The 23,310-nt window shown below is 37.8% G+C and overlaps 1 protein-coding gene across 5 annotated transcripts in view; it reads left to right on the plus strand.

Moving 5' to 3' along the window:
* OSBPL9 (oxysterol binding protein like 9) overlaps window positions 1–23,310 on the plus strand; it is a 170,518-nt gene that overhangs the window by 113,849 nt on the left and 33,359 nt on the right. For 3 of the 5 annotated variants that reach the window (XM_044914509.1, XM_044914511.1, XM_044914512.1), the window contains 4 exons: window positions 737–784; window positions 10,498–10,527; window positions 11,384–11,434; window positions 21,384–21,422. In XM_044914509.1, the coding sequence (XP_044770444.1) occupies window positions 737–784; window positions 10,498–10,527; window positions 11,384–11,434; window positions 21,384–21,422 (168 nt within the window). The remainder of the gene's footprint in view (window positions 1–736; window positions 785–10,497; window positions 10,528–11,383; window positions 11,435–21,383; window positions 21,423–23,310) is intronic. The other 2 variants (XM_021684302.1, XM_044914510.1) reach the window with 1 other exon arrangement.

Raw genomic sequence — 23,310 nt, forward strand, 5'->3', positions numbered from 1 at the left:
TTTTGGTCATTAAAAAAGTAAATATCTAGGGGCGCCTGGGTGGCTCACATGGTTAAGCGTCTGCCTTTGGTCCAGCCCCGCATCGGTCTTCCTGCTTGGCAGGGAGCCTGCTTCTCCCTCTCCCTCTACTGTTCCCTCCTGCTTGTGCTCTCTCACTCTGTCAAATAAATAAAATCTTTTTTTTTAAAAAAAAGTAATATCTAGACATAACTAGAAGAAACTAGATTCATATTCTGTTTTAAAATTCTGAGAAACTGGTAAATTTTAATGTGGTTCAATTTCTGAGGCCTTGATTTTTTCCATTTTGGGGAGGGGGTTGTTGGGAGAGGTGATTTCTCTACTTCATTTATCATTACTGAAATTGTCTCCTTCAATTCCTACTTTAAAATTAATTACAAGCAAAAGTCCTGGGAAGCAGCAAATGGAGTATTAATAAACGTGGATGACAAAGCAGAAAAAACTTAGGTTTCATTGATATTTTAAGTTCTTAAAAGTCATCTGTTTTCTTTTGCTTGCAATTTTACCAGAGTAATTGATCTTGACTGTTTAAAGTAATTCAGTAGAATTGGACTTGATACAGTCCCTTGAAAAAATATATGTTATCTTAAAAATACGTATAAATCATCCCTGGAAGAAATTTATTTAAGAACTAAAGTTTGCTTTTCTGTGTTTAGTAAATGTATACAATATAGCAAAATGGCTTGATACTATAATCATTTTCTTTTCAATCCTGTAGCTTTTTGATGACAAACTTCAAAACTGCAAAGATGATGAACAGAGAAAGGTAAGTTCCACTGTCATTATTTTGCCTTTAAACCATTTTAAAACCAAGAGCCTTTTTTTTTTTTTTTTTTTAAAGATTTTATTTATTTGACAGAGAGAGACACAGCGAGAGAAGGAACGCAAGCAGGGGGAGTGGGAGAGGGAGAAGCAGGCCTCCCGCCGAGCAGGGAGCCCGAGGCGGGGCTTGATCCCAGGACCCTGGGACCATGACCTGAGCTGAAGGCAGATGCTTAACGACTGAGCCACCCAGGTGCCCCCAAACCAAGAGTCTTTTAGAGAAAAAATAACAGAAGGACTTCAGTGTTTTGGCTACTATAATAGTACTACTGACTGTTTATGATAGTACTACCATATAGAATTCATGGGGGAGTTTTCTGGTGAATTTCTGTTAGGGTTTCACAAACAAAAGGGTAATGTACAAAATCTTTAATACTCTTTTTTTGTAAGTACCACCTTCCTAGGAGTAAGTTCTTTCTTGAGGTTTTTAATGTTGAAGATAGAAAGTTATTTTATTAAATTGATATGTGGTCACTTCAGATATTAATAAACCAATTGGCAAGAATTTGCTGAATTAAACAAGAAGCCACAGATGAGGAAACAAAACTAGTATTGCTTTTTTTTTTTTTTTTTAAGATTTTATTTTTAAGCCATCTCTATACCCAACTTGGGGCTCGAGCTCACAACCCTGAGATCAAGAGTTGCACGCTCTACTGACTGAGCCAGCCAGGTGCCCCTGAGTGTTGCTTTAATTATAGTTCCGCTACTGCCCCCCCCCCCCGCTTGAATTTCTGATAATTACTTTGTAGTTTGAATAGTTTTCTTTTTTCCAGTTAAAATATTTCCTCCTTGATTAGATTTCCTGATGCAGTATCATTTCTTTTTTTGCATTTCTTTTGACCATAGGTTTGCATTTGACTCTTTTACACTTGGTAATAGTACCTATAGTAATTCATGGGTTTTTTTTGTTTTTGTTTTTTTTTTTTATTTATTTTGAGAGAGAGAGAATGAGAGAGAGCACATGAGAGTGGGGAGGGTCAGAGGGAGAAGCAGACTCCCTGCCGAGCAGGGAGCCCGATGCGGGACTCGATCCAGGGACTCCAGGATCATGACCTGAGCCGAAGGCAGCCGCTTAACCAACTGAGCCACCCAGGCACCCTATAGTAATTCATGTTTAACTCCCCTTCCATTCTTAGTTTTGGAATTTGGTCCCATGTCATTTTTAAACAACTAGGCAAAGTTTAAGGTGATTCTAAAACAAGTGTTATTTATTTAAATTCAATTTAATTAGCATATAGTGCATCATTAGTTTCAGAGGTAGAATTTAACATATATATATTTATATACATATATATTTAACATATTGCATATAACACCCAATGCTCATTACATCAAGTGCCCTCCTTAATGCCCATCACCCAGTTACCCATCTCTCCTCCAGCAACCCACAGTTTGTTTCCTATAGTTAAAAGTCTCTTATGGTTTGTCTCCTTCTCTGTTTCCATCTTATTTTATTTTTCCATCCCTTCCCTTATGTTCATCAGTTTTGTTTCTTAAATTCCACATATGAGTGAAATTATAAGATACTTGTCTTTTCTCTGACTTATTTTGCTTAGCGTAATACACTATAGCTCCATCCACGTCATTGCAAATGGCAAGATTTCATTCTTTTTGATAGGGCTGAGTAATAATTCCACTGTATATACCACTTCTTTATCCATTCATCTATTGATGGACATCTGGGCTCTTCCCCTGTTTTGGCTATTGTGGACATTGCTGCTATAAACATTGGGGTGCACATGCCCCTTCGGATCTCTATGCAGAACAAATGTTTTAAAAACACATAGTCTAGGAGCAAGATGGCAGAGGAGTAGGAGACCTAAATTTCGTCTGGTTCCAGGAATTCAGCTAGATAGTTATCAAACCATTCAGAACACCTACAAACTCAACAGGAGATTGAAGAAAAGAATAGCAGCAATTCTATGAACAGAAAAGTGACCACTTTCTGGAAGGTAGGATGTGCAGAGAAGTGAATCTGAGGCGAGAAGATAGAGAGGGAGCCTCCATCAGCCGGCTACCGGCAAGTGATAGAGCAGTGGAGCACAAAATCGGAACTTTTAGAAGTCTGCTCTGCTGAGGGACATTGCTCCAGTGGCTAAGCGGGGAGTGGAACCCTCGCTGGGACAGTGTGGTCTCAGGACCCTGGGGTCACAGAAAGACCGGGGGTGCCTGAGTGTGACAGAGCTCCCAGGTATTGGAGCGGGAAGCCAGCTGCAAAGATGGAGCCAAGAAGTGGGCTCTCAGCTCGGGGTTGCCATAACCTGTGATCTACGGCACAGTTGGGCCATTGCTCTTTGATCAGGGACCCAACAAGCAGCAGATCCGGGGAGAATCCCCTTCCTCCCCTGGGGAGACTCCAAACGGGGCCATGTGCCAGAGGTAGAAATGCTCGGTCACCGGCCAGGTGAGCCCAGAGTGCGGCTGGAGACCATGCAGACAGGAGTGATTGATTTTCTGTGAGAGCTTACCGAGGAGTGGGGCCCCGAGCTCTCGGCTCCTCCAGGACCAGAGATTGCGAGGCCGCCATTTTCACTCTCGTCATCCAGAAGCTGTAGAGAAAGCTTTCAGAGAACAAAAGCTACTGAGAGCAAACCCGAGCAGATTACTTAGCCTGGCCTCTGGCAAGGGCGGTGCAGTTCCACCTCAGAAAAAGACATTTGAGAATCACTGCAACGGCCCCTCCCCAGAAGATAAGCAAGAACATCCAGCCAAGACCAAGTTTACCGATTAATGAGAACTGCAAAACTCCAGCGCTAGAGGAATACAGCACATAGAATTCATGGCTTTTTTCCCATGATTTTTTAGTCTTTCAGCTTTAATTTTTTTAAATTTTCTTTATTTTTTCTTTTTCTATTTTTTTAGTTGAATTTTTCGTCTTTTTCAACCAGTATCTTATCAATTCCTATTTTAAAATCTTTCTTAACTTTCATTTTTATAGTCATATTCTATCCCTTCATTGTATTTAACCTTATTTTTTGTGTATATATAAGTTGTTCTCTCTTTAAAATTGTGGGAGGCAGTGTCTTCTAACAGACTAAAATGTACCCTAAATCTAGTGCATGACGTTGTCCTAGTCTCGCGCCTGATCACATTCTTTTTAATTTTTTCATTCTTTTTTCAACCAACTTCTTATTGATTGCTTTTTTAAAATCTTATTTTTTTTTTTTAAGATTTTATTTGACAGAGAGATAGAGAGCACAGATAGTCAGAGTGGCAGGCAGAGGGAGAGGGAGAAGCAGGCTCACCACTGAGCAGTGAGCCTGATGCGGGGCTCGATCCCAGGGCCCTGGGATCATGACCTGAACTGAAGGCAGATGCTTAACCGACTGAGCCACTAGGCAGGCGCCCCTTAAAATCTTTTTTAATTTTCATCTTTACAGTCATGTTTCTTCCCTTCATTGTATTTACCCTTATTTTTGTGTGTGTTTTCTTTCTATTAAATTTTGGGAGGCAATTTCTTCTGACAGACCAAAATACACCCAAAATCTAGCATGTGGCTCTGTTCTACTCACCAGCCCTCTCATATTCTTTTTTATTTTCCCCTCTTTATTTTCCCCCCAGTTTCGGGTTTCTTCTGATTTGTTTAGTGTATATTTTTCTGGGGTCGTTGTTACCCTTTTAGCATTTTGTTTTCTCATTCATCTATTCTCCTCTGGACAAAATGACGAGATGGAAAAACTCACCTCAAAAAAAAGAACAAGGCAGTACCGACTGCCAGGGACCTGATCAGCAGAGACATTAGTAAGATGTTGGGACTAGAGTTCAGAATGACAATTATAAAGATACTAACTGGGCTTGAAAAAAGCATAGGAGATACTAGAGAATCCCTTTCTGGAGAAATAAAAGAACTAAAATCTAACCCAAGTCGAAATCAGAAAGGCTATTAATGAGGTGCAACCAAAAATGGAGGCTATAACTGCTAGGATAAATGAGGCAGAAGAAAGAATTAGTGATATAGAAGACCAAATGATGGAGAATAAAGAAGCTGAGAAAAAGAGAGAGAAACAACTACTGGATCACGGGGGAGAATTCAAGAGATAAGTAATACAATAAAGCGAAACAACATTAGGATAATTGGGATCCTAGAAGAAGGAGAAAGAGAGAGGGGCAGAAGGTATATTGGAGCAAATTATAGCAGAGAACTTCCCTAATTTGGGGAAGGAAACAGGCATCAAAATCCAGGAGGCACAGAGAACCCCCCTCAGAATCAGTAAAAATAGGTCAACACCCCAACATCTAATAGTAAAACTCCCAAGCCTCAGAGACAAAGAGAAAATCCTGAAAGCAGCTCTGGACAAGAGGTCTGTAACGTACAATGGTAGAAACATTAGATTGGCAGCAGACTTACCCACAGAGACCTGGCAGGCCAGAAAGAACTGGCATGATATATTCAGAGCACTAAATGATAAATATGCAGCCAAGAATACTATATCCAGCTAGGCTGTCACTGAAAATAGAAGGAGAGATAAAAAGCTTCCAGGACAAACAAAAACTAAAAGAATTTGTGAACACCAAACCAGCCCTACAAGAAATATTGGAAGGGGTCCTCTAAGCAAAGAGAAAGTCTAAAAGTAACATAGACCAGAAAGGAACAGAGACGATATACAGTAACAGTCACCTTACAGGTAATACAATGGCACTAAATTCATATCTTTCAATAGTTACCCTGAATGTAAATGGACTAAATGCCCCAATCAAAAGACACAGGGGGGGCGCCTGGGTGGTCAGTTGGTTAAGCGACTGCCTTCAGCTCAGGTCATGATCCTGGAGTCCCTGGATCGAGTCCCGCATCGGGCTCCCTGCTCAGCGGGGAGTCTGCTTCTCCCTCTGACCCTCCCCACTCTCATGTGCTCTCTCTCATTCTCTCTCTCTCAAATAAATAAAATCTTTAAAAAAAAAAAGACAGGGTATCAGATTGGATAAAAAAACGACCCATCGATAGGCTGTTTTCAAGACACTTATCTTAGACCCAAAGACACCTCCAGATTTTTTTTTTTTTTAAAGATTTTATTTATTTATTTGACAGAGAGAGACACAGCGAGAGAGGGAACACAAGCAGGGGGAGTGGGAGAGGGAGAAGCAGGCTTCCCCGCGGTGCAGGGAGCCCGATGTGGGGCTTGATCCCAGGACCCTGGGATCACGACCTGAGCCTAAGACAGATGCTTAACAACTGAGCCACCCAGGCACCTCAAGACACCTCCAGATTTGAAGTGAGGGGGTGGAAAACCATTTACCATGCTAATGGACATCAAAAGAAAGCTGAGGTGGCGGTCCTTATATCAGACAAATTAGATTTTAAACCAAAGACTATAATAAGAGATGAGGAAGGACACTACATCATACTTAAAGGGTCTGTCCAACAAGAAGATTTAACAATTGTAAATATCTATGCCCCTAACATGGGAGCAGCCACTTATATAAGCCAATTAATAACAAAAAGAAACACATCGACAATAATACAATAATAGCAGGAGACTTTAACATCCCCCTCACTGAAATGGACAGATCATCTAAACAAAAGATCAGCAAGGAAGTGAAGATTTTAAATGACACACTGGACCAAACGGACTTCACAGATACTCAGAACATTCCATCCCAAAGCAACAGAATACACATTCTTCTCTAGTGCCCATGGAACATTCTCCAGAATAGATCACATCCAGGGTCACAAATCAAGTCTTAACTCGTACCAAAAGATTGGGATCATTCCCTGCATATTTTCGGACCACAATGCTTTGAAACTAGAACTCAATCACAAGTGGAAAGTCGGAAAGAACTAAAATACATGGAGGCTAAAGAGCATCCTACTAAAGAATGAATGGGTAAACCAGGAAATTAGAGAAGAGTTTTAAAAATTCATGGAAACAAATGAAAACACAACTGTTCAAAATCTTTGGGATACAGCAAAGGCGGTCCTAAGAGGAAAGTATATAGCAATACAAGCCTTTCTCAAGAAACAAGAAAGGTCTCAAATACACAGCCTAACCCTCCACCTACAGGAGCTGGAAAAAGAACAGCAAATAAGGCCTAAACCCAGCAGGAGAAGAGAAATAATAAAGATCAGAGCAGAAATCAATGAAATAGAAACCAAAAGAACAGTAGAACAAACAGATCAACAAAACTAGGAGCTGGTTCCTTGAAAGAATTAATAAGATTGATACACCCCTGGCCAGACTTATCAAAAAGAAAAGAGAAATGACCCAAATAAATAGAATCATGAATGAAAGAGGAGAGATCACAACCAACACCAAAGAAATACAATTATAAGAACATACTATGAGCAACTATATGCCACCAAATTAGATAATCTCGAAGAAATGGATGCATTCCTAGAGATGTATAAACTACCAAAACTGGACCAGGAAGAAATAGAAAACCTGAACAGACTCATAACCAGTAAGGAAATTGAAGCAGTCATCAAAAATCTCCCAACAAACAAGAGCCCAGGGCCAGATGGCTTCCCAGGGGAATTCTACCAAACATTTAAAGAAAAATTAATACCTATTCTTCTGAAACTGTTCTAAAAAATAGAAATGGAAGAAAAACTTCCAAATTCATTTTATGAGGCCAGCATTACATTGATCCCAAAACCAGACAAAGACCCCATCAAAAAGAATTACAGACCAATATCCCTGATGAACATGGATGCAAAAATTCTCACCAAAATATTAGCCAATAGGATCCAGCAGTACATTAAAAGGATTATTCACCATGACCAAGTGGGATTTATTCCTGGGCTGCAAGGCTGGTTCAACATCTGCAAATTGATCAATGTGATACAATACATTAATAAAAGTAAGAACAAGAACTATATGATCCTCTCAATAGATGCAGAAAAAGCATTTGACAAAGTGCAGCATCCTTTCTTGATTAAAACTCTTCAGAGTGTAGGGACAGAGGGTACATACCTCAATATCATAAAAGCCATCTGTGAAAAACCCACAGTGAGTATCATTCTCAATGGGGAAAAACTGAGAGCTTTTCCCTTAAGATCAGGAACACGGGAGGGATGTTCACTATCACCACAGCTTTTCAACATAGTATTAGAAGTCCTAGCCTCAGCAATCAGACAACAAAAAGAAATAAAAGGCATCTGAATTGGCAAAGAAGAAGACAAACTTTCACTCTCTGCATATGATATGATACTCTGTGGAAAACCAAAAAGACTCCAGCCAAAGATTGCTAGAACTCATACAGGAATGCAGCAACATGGCAGGATATAAAATCAATGCACAGAAATCAGTTGCATTTCTATACACTAACAATGAAACAGAAGAAAGAGAAATTAAGGAGTTGATCCCATTTATAATTGCACCCAAAACCATAACATAGCTAAGAATAAACCTGACCAAAGAGGCAAAGGATCTGTCCTCAGAAAACCATAGAACGCTCATGAAAGAAATTGAGGAAGACACAAAGAAATGGAAAAATGTTCCATGCTTGTGGATTGGAAGAACAAATACTGTTAAAATGTCTAAGCTATCTAGAGCAATCTACACATTCAGTGCAATCCCTATCAAAATACCATCAACTTTTTTCACAGAGCTGAAACAAATAATCCTATAATTTGTATGGAACCAGAAAAGACCCTGAATAGCCAGAGGAATGTTGAAAAAGAAAACCAAAGCTGGTGGCATCATAATTCCAGACTTGAAGCTCTATTACAAAGCTGTAATCATCAAGACAGTACGGTACTGGCACAAAAACAGACACATAAATCAGTGGAACAGAATAGAGAGCCCAGAAATGGACCCTCAGCTCTATCGCCAACTAATCTTCAACAAAGCAGGAAAGAATATCCAATGGAAAAAAGACAGTCTCTTCAACAAATGGTGTTGGGAAAACTGGACAGCCACATGCAGAAGAGTGAAACTGGACCATTTTCTTACACCATACACAATAGACTCAAAATGGATGAAAGACCTAAATGTGAGACAGGAATCCATCAAAATCCTAGAGCAGACTATAGGAAGTAACCTCTTCAACATCGGCCATAGCAACTTCTTTCAAGACACACCTCCAAAGGCAAGGGGAACAAAGGCAAAAATGAACTATTGGGATTTCATCAAGATAAAAAGCTTTTGCACAGCAAAGAAACAGTCAACAAATCCAAAAGACAACCTATGGAATGGGAGAAGATATTTGCAAATGACATATCAGATAAAGGGCTAGTATCCAAAATCTATAAAGAACTTACCTAACTCAACACCCAAAGAACAAATAATCCCATCAAGAAATGGGCAGAAGACATGAACAGACATTTCTGCAAAGGAGACATCCAAATGGCCAACAGACACATGAAGAAATGCTCAACATCCCTTGGCATCAGGGAAATACAAATCAAAAACACAATGAGATACCACCTCACAGCAGTCAGAATGGCTAAAATTAACAAGCCAGGAAACGACAGATGTTGGTGAGGATGTGGAGAAAGGGGAACCCTCCTACACTAGTGGTGGGAATGCAAATTGGTACAGCCACTCTGGAAAACAGTATGGAGGTTCCTCAAAAAGTTGAAAATAGAGCTACCCTACAACCCAGCAATTGCACTACTCGGTATTTATCCCAATGTTACAAATGTAATGATCCGAAGGGGCACATGCACCCCAATGTTTATAGCAGCAATGTCCACAATAGCCAAACTATGGAAAGAACCTAGATGTCCATCAACAGCTGAATGGATAAAGAAGATGTGGTGTATGTGTAGACACACACACACACACAATGGAATATTATGCAGCTATCAAAAAAAAAATGAAATCTTGCCATTTGCAATGACGTGGATGGAACTAGAGGGTATTATTCTAAGCGAAATAAGTCAGAAAGACAAGTCTCCTATGATCTTACTGATACGAGAAATTTGAGAAACAAGACAGAGGATCATAGAAGAAGGGAGGGAAAAATGAAACAAGACGAAACCAGAGAGGAAGACAAACCATAAGAGACTCTTAATCTCAGGAAACAAACTGAGGGTTGCTGAAGTGGAGGGCGGTGGGAGGAATGGGGTGGCTAGGTGATGGACATTGGGGAGGGTATGTGCTATGATGAGTGCTGTGAATTGTGTAAGACTGATGAATCACAAACCTGTACCCCTGAAACAAATAATACATTATATGTTAATAAAAATTTTTTTAATAAAAAATTAGAAAATCACATAGTCTATAAAAAAGACAACTTTTTTCATATAAGGAGTAATAATGTTTTGTGTTATTCTTAGAAATCTTCAATCATATGAATCTTATTTGAAGACATAATCCGTAAAATGAATTTTTTATAAGTTTTAAGAAGTATAACAGAGGGGCGCCTGGGTGGCTCAGTCGTTAAGCGTCTGCCTTCGACTCAGGTCATGATCCCAGGCTCCTGGGATCGAGCCCCGCATCGGGCTCCCTGCTCCGCGGGGAGTCTGCTTCTCCCTCTCCCAGTCCCCCTGCTTGTGTTCCCTCTCTCGCTGTCTCTCTCTCTGTCAAATAAATAAATAAAATATTTAAAAAAAAAAAAAAAAGAAGAAGAAGTATAACAGAAAGTACTCCCTTCCCAGTTGCCTGCCCTCAGAGTAAAGAGTACATTTTGGTAAAATTCTTTAAATGACTAGTAAAAAACAGCAATGATACTTCTTTGTGCTTCTGATTATTTGTTTAAACTTATCATTTTTCACAGAAAATTGAAACTCTCAAAGAGACAACAAATGTAAGTTACGTGTTTGGTAAACTCTGGCTTTACATTACAAAGTGCTTTAAAATAGCATTTCTATTTTAAGCTGTTGCTTAAATTAATAAATTGCTCTATTAATAAGAACAGTTGAGATTTTAATTTTTATAAATTTTTACAAGGGTGTTTAAGAATTTTATTATTTTCTAAAGGATATAAAGGGACTTGAATAATCCTTCTAATTAAAATTCACTTCGTGGACCATTTTACGTGTTTCTGATCTTATCTGTCTTAAGATCCTTGGATAAAAGGTATCATCCATGCACAATGTATATTCTCTTTTTTATAATTAAAATATATTGTGATTCACGTTTTCTGATGTACTGGCCTTCTCATGTTATATAATAGGCTACTAATAAGATTTGTATTTTGACAAGAGCAGTTTTAAAAACAGGCAAAGTAGTAGTATTCAGGGTTCACCGTATTGTGATAGGATTCTTTACTCTTCATAATTCCTTAAAAGTCTTGAATAGATATTTTAGAAATTTACACTGGGATTGTCTGCTGTTGATCTAAGAATTTGGAAATTAATCAGACTCACATCTTTTTCTGTTTGAAGTGTTGAAAAACCATTTAGAATGTTATTGAGTACAAATTAACAATTTTTTGGCATTCTTTAATGATAGAATTGCTTATGATAACTTCATCTAACACTGTTAGTATATTAGAACCCACTGGAATCCAGAGAGGGTATTTCTTGTGTAGTATAAACTTAAATCCTATACGTCTGAACTGATTTTTATTTTTTTATTTTTATTTTTATATTTTAAGCTTTAATGTCATATGACCATTTTATTTGGTGCAAGATCCTAAAATCAGTGTTCTGTTTTTATAGAGCATGGTAGAATCAATTAAACACTGCATTGTGTTGCTGCAGATTGCTAAAGTAAGTAAATTTTACTTTACTTTCATTTAATGAGATGTAAAAATTATAATGGCATTTCTCTTTAATAGCCAGGAACTTGGTTGTGAAATATGTACCTTCCTCCAATAAGTTGTATTGTGGGGTTCCTGGTACTATTGAACAACTATTGTATTAAGATATAAACCTTAGCAGCATGTGCCTGTTTTTTATAAGGGAATTTCTGATACAGTGACTGGGAAAGAGGGGAGTATTGTTTGAATGACTCTCCTCTTCCTTCCTTCTTATCCATTATCACTGCTTAGAGCAAGGACATATTTTGCAAAACCTTTCACAGAAAAGTTTTTCTTAGGAGAAAAGGAATTAAATTTTAGCAAGAGTTCTTTTTCTCATCCATAATAAGGAGTATAATAAAGATATATATATTTTTAATTTTGTTGTAGTTTTTTTCTGTTACTAAACTACATTAGTGAACCGCTACTTTAAATTGCTGTTCTTATTCATGCAATAATATGTATTTTGAATTACTGTGGTATGGTAAAAATTTCATGGTTATGGTGCCTGCTTTTCTGAAAAATTTTGGTGTATTCAACTTAAATGTCAATTTGATTGCTTGGTATTTTGAGGAGTAAGCATTTTAGTGTTTGAAAAGAAGAATTAAAAAAAATCCCCCCCCCATTATTTCTACTGACTGTACCTCTGTATTTCTAGCCAGTGGCTAGAAGAGGGTAGACAGGCAATTCAGTAGCCACTATTGGGAGTGATGTTTGCATGGATTTTTAATTACTGGCCTATTTTACTTATTCAGTTGCATGTATTTGTTTGCCTGATAATGGTCACTTTTTACCTAGTATTGTTAATGACACAATTATATAGGACAGTCTATTTGTGCTTAGATGGGAAGGATATTCGGCATATAAGTTAAAGGAGGGCAGTGTCATTTTCTTTTGAGGTTAGATTCAGTATATTAAAGTGTCAGAATTTAAGGGCTTATGTTCACTTTCTGGGTGTTTTGTTTGTTTTACCACTATGCCTGATTTCCTATGTGTGTGTGTGTCTAAATTTTCATCTACTTTTGTGGATCAGAATATATTCTAAAGGGAGGATAGGGTTGGAGGCGTAAAAGAGATGGTAAGGTTTTTGTTTTTCTTGACTGAGAAATTTTATGGGTGGTTGGGTCACCTACTGTTACCCAAAAGCCTCTACAGTGTATGGATAACCAGTAAACTACACCTTGCTCAATGTGAATAGGTAGGTATTTTAGGGATTCACACTGCCTTCTCTGGAAGATTGAGGAAGTAGAAGAGCTGATAGTGTTTAGACTGGTTTGGATAACCTCTACAAGTCATTTAAGACTTTAGATAGTTGTAAAACAAGGCAACAAGCCTCTTTCAGTAGCTCACCTTTTAGCTACCCATCAAGAGTATTTTTGGTGTTCTACCTTTGGAATGAGTTAGAATTCAAATTATTAATACTCCTTTTTAGAAGTTTCTACTATTTTAAGATTTTTTTTATTTTTGAAGTAATCTCTACACTCAACATGGGGGCCTGAACTCACAACCCTGATATCAAGAGCCACGCACTCTACTGACTGAGCCAGCCAGGCGCCCCTAGAAGTTTCTGCTATTTAGTCTATACCTCCTATCTCTCTATCTTAGCCCAGCTTGATAGACTTACATTTCAGGGTCCTTCAGAACAGGTAACATAGATTAAGTAAATGGAGTTTGGCTTTTTAATTTTTTCCAGAAGGAAGTTTTATTAAGGCTTTTATGTTCAAATACTATCCCTTAAATTATATATGTACTCTATATGAACTTTGTGTGTATCTTTAAATGTAAATCAGACCATTTCACTCGTCTGCTCAAATCCCACTAAATGGTTTCCCATCTCTCTTGGAATGCACTCTAAACTATTTACAATAACTTACATCACTTGAACCATCACTACTACTCTATCACCTCATCTACCCTCACTTGATCACACTACTCCACCAATATTGGCTTGTTTTCTTTTTCACAGACAGGCCAGACTTTTTCTGCTTCAGGGATTTGTATTTGCTTTCCCCGCTGCCTAGAAGGAACTTACCCCAGATTTCCAGGACTCACCCCCTCACTTTATTCAGATTTCTGCCCACATGAAATCTCTTTGAAGAGACCTTCCTGACCACTCTATCTAAAATAATCTCTAATCTCTCATTTGTGTTTTTTTCTTCATGGCCTTGCATCACTAGCCAGAATTACATGATACCTTGTTTATTGTCTTTCTACCACCTGATTTATAATCTCCTTAAGGACTTTGTCTTATTTGCCATTGTATTAGTCTGCTTGGGCTGCCCTAACAAGCCACCACAGACTGGGTGGCGTAAACAAAAGAAATTTATTTTCTCGCAGTTTTGGAAGCTAGAAATTCAAGATCAAGGTTCCTGCCAATTTGGTTTTCTGTGAGGACCCTTTTTAACTTGTAGACAGCCACCTTCTCAGTATGTCCTCATGTGGCCTTTCATTGGTATGTGCACAAACAGAGAGAGAAAAGAGAGGGAGGGAGGGGGGAGGAGGAGATGGAAGGGACAGAGGGAGAGTAGGGAGAGAGAAGGTGAGGAGAGCTCTCTGATATAAGGACACTTACTAGGTCAGGGCTCCATCTTTAGGACCTTATTAAACCATAATTTACTTCATTAGAGGTCCCATCTCCAAATATAGCCATCCTGGGGGTTAGGGCTTCTTCTGAATTTGGCGGTGGTGGGTGGAGACACACACATATTCGCTCTATAACACCACTGTATCCTCAGTGCCTAGAACAGTTGCCTGCCACATGGTAGGGGCCTGATAATTGTAAATTTTGAATGGGTGTTTCTAATACATAACTTTTAATGGTTGCATAGTTTAGTGTTTCCCCTTTATGTATGATTTTTATTTATTTAGCCACCTCTCTGTTCTGCTGTTGGTAAACATGGCAGAACTAATACTAATGGGAATATAAATTATTAGTCATTTTGGAGGATTATTCTTCACTGACAGGTTAATAAAATATTGAAATCAGCTACTTTGAGAGATTGCCACTTGAGACATAACGGATATAAGAAGATAGCTAATTTGATATCTTTGTAGTTTGGAGTAATTTAGTATTAGCTTCTTAGAGGCAGCATGCTGTAGGTAGGATTTTAAACCCCTTCCAGTTTTGATTCTTTAACTCTCACTACCAGAAGTTCCCCTCCTGTCTAAATGATTAATGCATTGGTTCCCAAACTTTGCTGCCCACTGGAATCACCTGAGGATCTTTAACAAGTCTTATGCCTGGCTCCCACTCCCAGACATTGTGTGGTAATTGCTGTGGGTTGTCACCTGGGCTTTGGGATTTTTAAACTCCCAGGTGGTTGTAATATGCAGCAAAGTTTGGGCATCACTTGGTTAGTGGGATTTTCAGGTAAGTTCTGTTAGTTCAGAAGACTTCATTCTTTGTACCATAGATAGAGACAGTTGGCGTTTCATGAGAAACTGCAGAGGAAGGTGGGGGAGATGGAAGAGAGCAGAAATAATCTGGGAGGCCCCTACATCTGAGGACTTGACCAGTTCCTTATCAAGATTAGGTGATAAGACCTATATGCCACAACTCAGATAAGCAAGTGAAATTAATAATGTATTTTATTTAACCCAGTATATCCAAAATCATTTCAACATAAGCAATGTAAAAATTCATTAATGAGAAACTTCATTGTCTTTTTTTTTTTGTACTAAGTTTTTAGTATCTTGGGTGTATTTTTTACTTTGAACCAGCCACATTTCAAGTGCTTAATAGCCACATGTGACTAGTAGCTCCCAAACTGGACAGTACAGGTCTAGGTTATCCTTTCAAAGTAGATTGTATATTTAAGTTGTCTTTGGATCGCACATTCTCTCCCCAGAACATTTTCCTTCATAAGAGTTTTTGTTTTCATAAGTATTTTTAAATTCTTCATTAGACTTTTAAGAAAACAGGTTTACTGATATTAATTTACATATCATAAAGTTCACTCATTTAAAGTGTACATTTCAATGGTTTTTGGTATATTTACAAAGTTGTACAGTCATCACTATAATCAAATTATAGTACATTTTTATCACCACAAGAAGAAATGTTGTACCTATTAAGCAGTCATTCCCTGTTCCTCTTTCCCTTGCTACCCTTGCCCCTGTTCTTCCTCCAATCCCTGGCATCCACTGATCTGTTTCTAGATTTGCCTATTCTGGACACTTCATGTAATTAGGATCCCACAGTATGTGGTCTTTTGTGACTGGCTTCTTTCACTTAGCATAATGTTTTTAAGGCTCATTCATATGGTAGCATGTATCAGGACTTAATTCCTTTTCATTTCTGAAGAATAGTTTATTGAATGGATATCCCACATTTTGTTTATTCATCAGTTGATGAACATTTGGGTTGTTTCCGTTTTTTTTTTTTTTTTTTTTTTGGCTATTATGAATAATGCCGCAATGAATGTGTACATTATAATGGTTTTGTGTGGAGGTATATTTCCATTTCTTTTAACTTATGCATGGAAGTGGCATTAACAGGGTCATAAGTAACTCTGTGTCTTTTTTAGAAATTGCTAAACTATTCAAAGCACCTACACCATTTTACATTCTCACAGTGTGTTACAATTCCATTTTCTCCACATCCTTACCAATATTTGTGATTCTCCTTTTTTTTTTTTTTTTTTTAGTGGCTTACAACAGCACTCCTTTATAAGCTCACAGTTCTATAGATCAGACTCTTAAAGTGACTGGGCTGGGTTCTATGCTTAAGGATATCACAGGGCCCAAATTAAGGTTCTAGACAGGTTGAACTATCTGTGGAGGCTCTGGGAAAGAATCCACTTCCAGGCTTATTCAGGTTGTTAGCATAATTCAGATCCTTGTTGTAGGACCAAGGTCCCCATTTCCTTGCTAGTTGTTGGCTAAAACTTGGTGTCAGCAACTAAACGCCTCTCTCTGGTCCTTGCACAGACTCCCTCTATCTGCAAAGCCAGCAGTGGCACATCATATCCTTCTCATGGTTCACATTTCTGACCTTCTCTTCCGCCACCAGGCAGGAAGGACTTGACCAGTTCCTTATCAAGATTAGGTGATAAGACCTATATGCCACAACTCAGATAAGCAAGTGAAATTAATAATGTATTTTATTTAACCCAGTATATCCAATTTGGTTTTCTGTGAGGACCCTTTTTGGCTCATGAAATTAGATCAGATCCACCTGAATAATGTTTCTATCTTACGGTCAGCGCTAAATATCATATGATTTCACTTATGTGGAATCTGAAAAACAAAACAAATGAACAAACAAAAACAGAAACAGACCCATAAATGGAGAGAACAGCTGGTGGTTGCCAGAGAGGAGGGGAAATGAGGGGAGTAGGCAAAATGGGTGAAGGGGAGTGGGAGGTATAGGCTTCTGGTTATGGAATGAGTAAGTCATGGGGATGAAAGGTACAGTACAGGGAATGTACTCAATGGTATTGTAATAGTATGGTGACAAATGGTAGTTGCACTTGTGGTAAGCAAGTAAAAAAAAAAAAAGTATAGACTTGTCGAATCACTGTGTTGTACACCTGAAACTAATGTAACATTGTCAACTATACTTCAGTTAAATAAATAAATAAATAATCCACAGAACTTGTGAATATGATGAGATCACGCTTGTGATTATCTTTTTGGTTGTAGCCATTCTCTTGATATCTTGCAGTTTTCATTTGCATTTCCCTAAGGAATAGTAATGTTGAGTATCTTTTCACATACTTATTAGCCATTCATATATCTTCGGAGAAATGTCTGTTCAAATCTTTGCTCATTTTTTAGTTGGGTTCTTTTTAATCTTGTTGAGTTGTTAGGTTCTAAATACAAATCCTTATCAGACATGATCTGCATATTTTTCTTCAAGTTTATAGGTTGTCTTTTCACTTTCTTGATAGCATCCTGAGAAACATGCATATTTTTATTTTTGATGAAATCCTGTTTATCAGATAAATCTTCTATTGTTTGTGCCTTTGGTGGCTTATCTGAGAAGTCATTGCCTAATCCTAGATCACAAAGATTTATTCCTGTGTTTTGAGTTTGAAGTTTTAGCTCATATTTGCATTCATCTTTGTGGTGTGAGGTAGGGGTCTAAATTTATTTTTCTGCATGTGGCTATCCAGTCGTCCCAGCCTCATTTGTTGAATCTCATCAGACTTGAATTAGCATGTTTATTTTTTGTTGCATATAGTTAGTAAGTGTATTGGTCCATAATTAGGGAGCTTTTACTGGACTGCATTGCCTTATTAGAAAGATGAGGATAGGGGTGCCTGGGTGGCTCAGTCGTTAAGCGTCTGCCTTTGGCTCAGGTCATGATCTCAGAGTCCTGGGATCGAGCCCCACATCAGGCTCCCTGCTTGGCGGGAAGCCTGCTTCTCCCTCTCCCACTCCCCCTGCTTGTGTTCCCTCTCTCGCTGTGCCTCTCTCTGTCAAATAAATAAATAAAATCTTTAAAAAAAAAAAAAAGATGAGGATATATTTCATGTATTTTCTTAGTAGGCATGGTTTTAAAAATATTAGAGTCTGTAGTTCTGGCCAGAAGTCTTCCCAAATTATGTTGTGCTGATGTTTTTGTTCATTTTCAGATTTATAGATCTCAGTCATGCTGGTATGTTCTGAGAAGAGACTAGCCTTTGTATTAAGGAATGAGGGATTTATAACCACATAAAAATACAGTGTAATTTAAGTGGGAAGTAGAATTAGACCTTTTCTTTGTTTCATTAAAATAATTCATATTGAATTCAATCAAATCTCTAGTTCAGTAATACTTGAGATTTAGCTTTAACTGACCTTGATTAAAGGCCACTATGGTATACTTACAAAACAAAAACAGAACAATTTTTAAAAAGAAAGATGGAAGTGGGAGCGGGGAAGGGATGAATGTAGCCTTTTTAGGTAGTAGAACAAAATCCCTAAAGTACGTGATGGGAATGGATTGATAGGAAGGCATTTAATAATCTATGATTTGACTCTGCCTTAAAAGACCACAACAGTCGGGACGCCTGGGTGGCTCAGTCGGTTAAGCGGCTGCCTTCGGCTCAGGTCATGACCCCAGGGTCCTGGGATCGAGTCCCACATCGGGCTCCTTGCTCGGCGGGGAGCCTGCTTCTCCCTCTGCCTGCCTCTCCCCCTGCTTGTGTTCTGCCTCTCTCTCTGACAAATAAATAAAATCTTAAAAAAAAAAAACAAAAACACAACAATAACAAAAATAATGAACCCTGATCTAAAATACTCTGTAGGTAGCATACATTATTAATTGAGAACATTTTGGGGGGAAAGTTTGTCAGGTACTGAAATTTATTTTAAATTATACCAGAATTAAAAGTGGTTGGTTTCTTAGATAATATACATATATAATGTGGTATATCAGTAATCATTCACTGCATAACAAACCAGTCTAAACTGAGGGTCTTAAAATAGCAACAGTCATTTAAATTTTGCTCACAAATATGCAGTTTGGGTAGACCTCATGACTTGTTTCTGTTTCATGAAATGTCACCAGTAATGACTTGATGCAGGGCTAGAGGACCTACTTTCAAGGTGGCTCACTCACATGCCTGGAAAGTTGGACTGAGGGCCTAAATTCTCCATATAGTCCTCTTTACAGCTGCTTGGATTTTCTCACAGTATGGTGGTTGGGTTCCTAGAAAACAGTGAAAGTTTGTGACATTTCCATGACCTAGTCGTAGAAATCACATATAGTCACTTCTGCTGTACTTACTGGTAGAGACCATCACAAAGGCCCACCTAGGTTCTAGGGTAAGGGACATGAACACTGCCTCTTTTTGGGGCCATTTCTGGAAAATTTAATAGGGGAAGGCCAGAATTAAGTTAAAATGTCATCTACGCAAGAAACCTTCTCAATTTATTTTCAACTGTCTCTATTAAGAATTAACTGAAACTTTGGATGTTCTAAATATATAGTTAATTTTGCAAATAGGGGGAAACCCCATCATGAATTACACAGTTAACAAAATGCAGTTATTCTCAAGGACCCAGTGTATAGTCATATTCATAGCTACACTTTATTAGAGCAAAGGATCCAAAGCAAAATCAGCAAAGGGAAAAGGCACATGGGGCAAAATCCAGAGGAAACCAGCACAAACTTCCAAGTGTCTTCTCCCAGTAGACTCACATAGAATGTGCTTACTTCCTCCAGCAACAAATTGTGACAACATATGTGAAATTTGGGGGCACCTGGGTGGCTCAGTTGGTTAAGCCTCTGCCTTCTGCTCGGGTCATGATCTAAGAGTCCTGGGATCAAGCCCCACATGGGTTCTCTGCTCATGGGGGAGTCTGCTTAGCCCTCTCCCTCTGCCACTTCTCCCCCCCCCTTGTGCTCTCTCCCTCCCTCTCTCTGCCTCAAATAAATAAATAAAATCTTAAAAAAAAAAAGTAAAATTTTGTCTACCGGGGAAGCTCATTGAAGACTCAACACCCTCAGTTTTTGTTGGGGCCTTGTCATATAAGCACTCTCTAGCTAGGACTTATCAAGATTCCAGACTCCCAGAAGGAAAGCTGGTTGTTAGCATAAACCATATTATTGAACAGTTTAGGCACAGTGAGCCACTCTTATCAGATAGAGTGGTGGGGACACTCCCAAAATTCAAGTTCCTAATCATTAGCCAAAGGCCAATTTTGCAGGCAGATAGGCCTGCTATGTTAATGCTTTTCTGTACCTGCACTTAAAAATATATATATGTTCCCAAATCTTCAGTTGCTCTTGGTTGACCCTTCAATGTGTAGATTTCTGAGTAAACTCAGTGGTTAAAGAAAAATTTATAGATATAAATGAGATACAACTTGGCCATTATGTTTTTTTTTTTTAAGATTTTATTTATTTGACAGAGAGAGACACAGCAAGAGAGGGAACACAAGCAGGGGGAGTGGGAGAGGGAGAAGCAGCCTTCTCGCGGAGCAGGGAGCCCGATGCAGGCCTCGATTCCAGGACCCTGGGATCATGACCTGAGCCTGAGCCGAAGGCAGACGCTTAACGACTGAGCCACCCAGGCGCCCCGGCCATTATGTTTAAAACCAAGACCAAATATTGGTTTCTGTTAAAACTTTAAAACTTCCTGATAGTATGGAGCTAGAACTTTAAACATAATACAAATAGGTGGATTATAATTACAGAAATGAATATGTGTTGATAACTTTCCACCACCTTCTTCCTGAAGTACATCCTTGGAGAAGCAAGGCAAAATAGCATATTAAGAACATGAGTTCTGAAGCCAGACTAATGGAATCCTGGCTCCCCACCCTCTATCTGTCTCAATTTTCTCATATGTCCAGTAGGAAAAATAATAGTATCTACTTTATCGAGTTGTTGGTGGAATAATTAATGCAAAATATTTGTCAGGCAGTTAAGTGCTAATTCCTATGTCATTCCATGGATCAGTGATTACATTTACTTAAACAAAAATCAAACCATCTATTGAGAAAAGTATAATTCTGGGGCCTGCAGCCAGAATATGGGAAATAGTGTCTCTTCCAAGATTTTAAGGGTATATGATTCTTACACCTTTAAAATGCAGTGAGAGTTTGGGAGTTGTGGGTAGTTGGCATAATTTACTATAAAATTAAACCCAGAAATATTCAGGGTCTTCAATCCTAAATTAGTATATCTGCTGTTAATAGTTGATACTGATATAACTACACAGTTCCATAAGATATTCATAATGAATTTAATTAAACTGCCTATATAAAAAAAACAATTGCCATGCTGTTGGTGATGGTGGTTGTGTAGCCATTGATAGAATTACGTTTGGCTAGCAATGTACAGATGGAATTATAATCTCAATAGAAACCGAGAAATAGTTTTCTAACATTGTTACTAGTAGAATAAGCTTTCATAATAGGGAAGAAAGTACACAAGGACTTACTTAAATAAAAGAATGAAGTTAATATTTTTAACATTTTTCCTTAAGGACCAGTGTAATGCGGAGAAGCACGCAGATGGAATTATAGTAAGTTTAATCTAATCTTTTTGTTTCCCTTTACTTCTGCAGAGCATTATAACCAGTCATGTCAGGAGAAGCCTGAACTTCTACTCATTTTTCAACACAAATTCCTCTTTTTCACCTACTCACTGCTTTTTGTTGTTGACTCTTGCAATTTTCCTTAAGCTTCTAAAATTGGCCATCTTTCAGTAATCATTTGCAGGGAAAATGTTAAAATTTTTCTAAGTGTTGGTTCAGATTGAATCACTTTGCATGTGTTAACATGAAGGGTTAATCATGGTGTGAAAATACAGCTTTTATGACTAAGGCATAACTCACAATGCTACATTTCTTGTCAAACTTCTTTTTTTCTCAGATGAAAGCAGAAGGGGAGGGATTCAATATTGAAACATATCTTAATCTATTTAATATTGTGTATTGGTTTCTATTTTTTAGATTTTGTGTGTTAACTATCATTGCTACTGTGGTATATACTGTGTTTTTATTAGAACAAATTGCAGCATGAATTCTTTCATTTACAGCCATTTTCTTATTCTTTCCTCCTCCTCAGCCTTTTACTCTTCCCTTAGATTCAACTTCTCCTTTAAAAAGAAAAGAAAATTTTATTGTTGGTGTTTTCCATCTGGAAATAAAAGTTAGAATTTGAAGATTTGTAGTTGGAGTGACCCTGTTTTTATGGTAAACTGAGTGACTTCTGTTTAGACTGTATTTCTAAAGCAGGAGGCAGCCCCTTTTTTTTGTCCCAAGACTTCAAAGATGCCACCTTGTCTGAGATCTGGAAACTTCAAAATCTTCAAAACCATCTCATGATTATACTTGAAAGGATAAGCATGTTATCTTTGTATTTGGTTTAAAATGAAAAAAAGTTAAATATCGATGTTGTTTGCATATTTCTTAAGAAGCCAGAGATAAGAGAAGCATTTTTAGAATTTGAATTAAAGACGTTGGAATTTTTATCTGTCTTTTCACAGTGCGAGTTCAGAATTTGAGCCATGGTGATAATACAATTATGTGATCTGAATACAATGTAATATAATGTAGTATCTCTTCCTGAGCTATCAGTTAAGATTGTAAGCCTCATGGAAAAGGACTATATATGTTGTCTAGCATGTCATGGTCCCCAAAGATCCTAAGGAAAATCATGTTGGCAATTATTTTTATCTCTCTTTCCTCAAAACAAAATTAGTTACTTTTTATTATGTTAAAAAATCGGCAGTTTTATAAAGCATACCAAAAATGTTTGGTCATTTGCAATTAAAAACATCTAGAAAGTTTATACTTACAAAAAATCTCAACCTGTAGAAAACAACCATACTTGAATCATTTGATCAGGACTATAGCATTTTTCCTCAAGAGTTTTTATTTTTTTAAAAAGAAAGGAAGCGTTCATGATTTAAATCTTAGACCCACACAGCTAGAACCTGGCCCTGCTACTCAATAGCTGTGATCTTTGGCAGGTTATTTGACCTTTGAGCCTTAGTTTCCTCAACTTCAAAGAAAGGTGGCTAGATCTACCTCAGAACATTGTTGTAAGGTACAGGATGAGCACAGAATCAATAAATGGTAGTTATACATAAATGCATGCATATATAATTTATATTTTGCAGAATGTTATTAATGGTACAACTGTGGTTAGAGCTAAGGATTATCATTTATTTGTGCTTCTGAAGTTCTGCATATTCATTTTCAAAGCAAGGTGTAGAAGGTAATTTGACATATTTTAGCCTGAAATTGATTGGACAAAGACTGTAGATAAGTATGGAGTAGTTATATTTTCTATTAACAACAAGCAGCAAAAGATATCTGGTACTTTATTTATTTATTTTTAAGATTTTTTTATTTATTTGAGAGAGAGAGAATGAGAGACAGAGAGCATGAGAGGGAGGAGGGTCAG

Source organism: Neomonachus schauinslandi, chromosome 4 (assembly GCF_002201575.2).
Source record: "Neomonachus schauinslandi chromosome 4, ASM220157v2, whole genome shotgun sequence".
Classification (NCBI taxonomy): Eukaryota; Metazoa; Chordata; class Mammalia; order Carnivora; family Phocidae; genus Neomonachus; species Neomonachus schauinslandi.